This window comes from Octopus bimaculoides, chromosome 1, assembly GCF_001194135.2.
Source record: "Octopus bimaculoides isolate UCB-OBI-ISO-001 chromosome 1, ASM119413v2, whole genome shotgun sequence".
Lineage (NCBI taxonomy): Eukaryota > Metazoa > Mollusca > Cephalopoda > Octopoda > Octopodidae > Octopus > Octopus bimaculoides.
The window spans coordinates 99527180-99532301 of NC_068981.1; the positions used below are offsets into that span (position 1 = coordinate 99527180).

At 35.2% G+C, this 5122-nt stretch overlaps 1 protein-coding gene across 1 annotated transcript in view; it reads left to right on the plus strand.

Annotated features, from left to right (window-relative positions):
- The window catches only part of LOC106872258 (probable tubulin polyglutamylase TTLL9), a 57500-nt gene that overhangs the window by 46999 nt on the left and 5379 nt on the right, over nucleotides 1–5122 (plus strand). Inside the window, exon 12 of the mRNA XM_052967190.1 lies at nucleotides 772–905. Within this exon, the coding sequence (XP_052823150.1) occupies nucleotides 772–905 (134 nt within the window). The remainder of the gene's footprint in view (nucleotides 1–771; nucleotides 906–5122) is intronic.

Genomic DNA, 5122 nt, shown 5'->3' on the forward strand with positions numbered 1-5122 from the left:
TTAGTTTTCGTATTTTACATTTTTTACATTTGCTCTTAGGTTTGTTTCATCAGGGACTAAACAAATCAATAACAATAACCAATTAGGACTCTCTAAGTTCATGCTTGGAATCGAACTCGGAATCTTGGGGTTAGTAGCCTACGCTCTTAACCACTATGCCATATGCTTGGGGAATTTATGGAGTGAATTTTAGGGTTAATAAATCTAATATTTTTCTATTCTTCCTTAATACCGGTTCCCATATGCTGCTCATATCTGCATTCAGTCTGCTTAGGAGGTTGCTGTATCCTTCTTTTAGTTTTAGGAGGTTGTTGTGCTGCTTCTTTTAGTTTTCGTATTTTACATTTTTTACATTTGCTCTTAGGTTTGTTTCATCAGGGACTAAACAAACCAATAACAATAACCAATTAGGACTCTCTAAGTTCCCTAATGAATATTGACTGCATTTACTTTGTTAATTTTACTTTAATATTCTAGCACCCCTTAAGGTGGCTGAATTGTTAGCACATTGGGCAAAATGCCTAGCAGCATTTCATTCGTCTTCAAATTCTACCAAGGTTGACTTTGCCTTTCATCCTTTCAGGGTCAATAAAATAAGTACCAGTTGAGAACTGGGGTTGATGTAATTGACTTACCCTCTCCCCAAAACTTGCTGGCTTTGGGCCAAAATTTGAAACCAATATTCTTACACCCCTATTGAATATGGCCTCTATCTCTCTACTTCTAAACTGTCAATAATGGTATAGCTATATAAAGATAATGTTTCTTTAGGTGAAAGACATATTTCTGCAAATTGACCTCACCATCATCAGAAGTCTGCAGAGTGTACAGAAAATAATCATCAATGACAAGCATTGTTTTGAAGCTCTCGGATATGACATTTTAATTGATGATCAACTGAAAGTGTGAGTTAAAATTGCTTTCTATCTCTTTATTCACAGTTTTTATGCTTATATATACTGTATTCTATGGCATAAACGACACATGTGCAGATTAGATGCACCCTAATTTCAGCTGCACACACTCAGAAAGAAAAGTTCATAGTGCATTAAAGGCTGTGGGAGGGCCATCTTCACATGTGAGACCTAGGGTGATTTTGTTGAGACCATTTTGTAATGGTGGGGTTGGTATAGTTAATTAAATGGAATTAAGTACTTGAATGTTACTTTATCAACCCAGAAGAGATGAAAAGCGACACTGACCTCTATGTGATTTGAACCTACAATCTAAAAAGCTATAACTAAATACCACAAGGTATTTGTTATTGTCTCATGAGACCCATTTTCAGACACCATAAGGATAAATAATTACTCTTAGTAGCAGAAGAATACATAATTGCCCTGTATTTAGTTGAAATGTAATACTAAACTCAAATCATTATGAAGTCAATAGCTAATCACCCATTGATGGATGTGTTTGATGGAAATGTGATGCAAATTATCTGCATTTGTTACACTTGTATGTATTAAATTTTAGTCCATCACTCAACTGATTCAACCGCTCTTCCACTCTTAACCAATCTATATTCTTTAACGAATACGTTACCTTTATTTAATCTATCATCCTTACCAAATCCACTTCTGCTAGGCAACATACTGACCAATCAGCCCCCTCTTGATCAATTCACCACCCTTAACCAATCACTAAACCATTTGACCAATCCACTGACCTTAACCAGTACATTACCTTCAACCAATCCACTGCATATATATTTAATTAATGAGAATTGCTAATGATTGTGTCAATGATATTACCAGACAGTAAGCCACAAGCTCATTGGTTTATATCTTCTCAAAGAGGCTGTACTGTGTCCATAACTAAGATACTAAAGTAACTCCAACTGCAGCATGATGAGCAAATATAGAAACCTGCAAGCAGTTGCTTGATCACTCAGGTTTAGCAGTCCAATATCCCTCAGATCTTAACAAAAATGGAAGGATATATAGGATATATATAGTATAATGTAGTCTTAGATATGTTTAACAAAAATATGGGATAATTATAGTTAGAACACTTAGTCATAAGTTTGCTCAATCACTACTGACATTTGGATAAAAAGCAATAACAACATCATCATTAAAAAATTGATGAGCATTCTGTTTGTTATCTTGTAGTCTAATGTTCAATTCCTCCTGTTGCTTTGGCATAATTTTTACCAGAAAAGTAATATTAGGCATTTAACTAAGGAAATATGAAATCAATTATGCAAGAAGTTGTGTAAACAAGGTGTGTTCAAAAAGTATCTAACTCTATTTTTTCCTACCAAAACTAATGCCATGTGGGAAAAACCCTTTGAGTGGGAGGGTGATGCCATTCTTCCTGTGTATGCAAGAAAATTTTTGTGCTGGTTGGCCATGTCAGTTCTCGGCTGTTAAGCCTAGTGTACAGATGTATAGTGCACGCTTGTCAGATTTTCGTTTTCACACAAGATGACCAAAAACATTGAGCAGAGACCATAAACCCATGTTTCATCACCAGTGATGACAGTCTTCATGAAGTCTGGATCATGGTTTGCACAGTCTAGCATGTCCTGTGTGATTTCCATGCAGAGTTGCTGCTGCTGCTCCACCAGCATCTAGGGAATGAATTTTGCTGACACTCTCTGCATGCACAAATCCTCCATTAAAATGGAATGCATCGATTCTGTGCTCATTTCTACTTCGTGGGAAATCTTCTGGATTTTTATAGGACAGTCTTCCATGACTATTCTCGATTGGCTCCGTGTTTTGTCTTATGGATGGTCTACCCAAGCATGCCTCACTCTCCGCTGGGTTGTGCCATGTTTGAAGCAGTTGTACCACTCCTTGATCCATGTTTTGCCTATGACATCATTACCAAAAGACTGCTGAATCTTCTGGATATTATGAGCTTGAGTTTGTCTAGGATCTTGGCAAAACTTGATGAAATATATCTGCTCGATGTGTTTGGCGAAAACGAAAATCTGATGAGCGTGCACTACATGTCTGTATTCTAGGCACAAGCCAGGAGCTGACTGGGCCTACCATCATGAAAAAATTTACACATACATAGGAAGAGTGGCATCACCTCCCACCCAAAGGATTTCACCCATATAGCATTAGTTTTGGCTGGAAAAAATAAAGATGGATACTTTGTGAATGCACCTTGTATCTTTAAAAATTTTCTGGATGAACGAAGTTGAAGATGGTGGTAGTGGTGATGGTGGGGTTTGAGGGTGGTGGTGGTTGTGGCGGGGATGGTGATTATGATGATGATGATGATGGGGGCTGGAGGAGGAGGAGAAAGAGTAGGATTAACAGAAGGATTCACTGAGAGACATAGACAGCCATATTTGAAAACTGGCTTACAGAGCAAACCATTGGTTCATATATCAACAATACAACTGTGTTACCAGTTTATTATTTTGTGTTTATATGAAATTTTACACTTTCATCTCAAATTATCCAAACAATAAAATCTGGGGTCATTCGTTGTGAAAGTAGAACATTTAAAAAAAATTTAAAGTTGTATAAGAAGAATTTGCAGAACAGGAGTTGTGATAAGAATGCTTCTACTGTGACATCCATATCACTAGGAAAGACACTTTACTATAGATAGCTCTGTTCAGTGAATAGTATTGCCTCACGGGGATTCTTGACAGGCACCATGAAGAGCATTAATTGCTCTTAGCAGCAGAGGAACACATAATTATCCAACATTTAGCTGAAATGCAATACCAGACTCAAAATTATTCTGAAATTAATAGAGATAATTAACTGTTGATGGTTGCATTTGATAGAAAAGTCATGCAAATTGTCAGCATTTGATGCACTTGTATGTGTTAAGTTTTAGTTGATTGGTTAAACATCATTATCATCACCATCCTCATTTTATGTTTGTTTTCCATGTTGACATGATTTGGCTGTCTCAACATTTTGCCACCTGTAGTCTGTTGCTTTCCCATTTGTTGTGATCATTCCTCTTGCCACCTGTTACATTCCGTTATCATATCACCTACTGCAATCCTTTGTCATCTCATAGCACAACAGCAGAGAAAAAAACCTAGCTAACTTTCTTGTGCATATTGTTATTTCTGGTGCAGTTTTTACAGCTTGTTTCCCTTTCCAGCACAAACCACCTAACAGCTTAGACTGAGTGCAGTTTATTGTACCATGTGTGTTGTAAATATATAATTAGATCTCTAATAAAAGCACAGTGGAATATTTAAACACAGAAGAATATCTGTTTCAACATTATTTGGTAATAATTCATGCAAACGTAAAAATTTCTAAAACTTCCTCACCAATCTAACTTAGAAAGTAGAGATATAAAAATATTAAAAATAAACCATACTAACTGAGAATCTGAGCATAATCTAATGTCTGTAATTTTTGTTTTTATACAAATTGACAATATTGAATATTTCAGCAATGAGGAAGTTTTACTTTGAATTGTGGTGCAGATTCCATTCATTTTTATTTTTGGAAACTCTTGATTTCCCCACTGTTACTAACATTCTAATTCAGAAATTATGCAGCAAAGAAATTGAATCTATTTTCTATTTATGATATTGTCTGGAGATTTGATTCTCTGTCTATACTCATATACAGGCAAACATGACTGCACAAAATGCACAGAAACATACACAGACACACATATGTACACTCATACACACTCACATACAATAGTATTTTTGTCTGTTCAAACTGAGAAAAAATATATTACTCTGGCATTTATTTGTGACATTAATACTTCATTTCTGTTTTAATGACAATGAAATTATCAAGGATACTTTTTGTTTCCAAAAATGAAAAGGCAGACATTTTGATGAAATTTGTTAACTTTCAATCTGAAAGGAAGCTTTATTTTAATGGTATTCACTGAAAATAAATGTTTATTTCTTACAAATTAGTCACTCTGGATTTTGTGATTTTTATGATTCTTGAAGTTATAAATTATCAGTGTCTAGTTATTTTATGTTTCTGTGTATATTTGACTTCTCTTGTTTTTTGTCTCATATATAACAGACTTTTGTTGTTTTGTGTCTCATTTTTGACTGACCATCATTGTTTTGTGTCTCATATTTGACAGACTTTCACTGTTTGGTGTCTATTTGACTGACTGTTGCTGTTTTGTGTCTCATATTTGACAGACTTTCACTGTT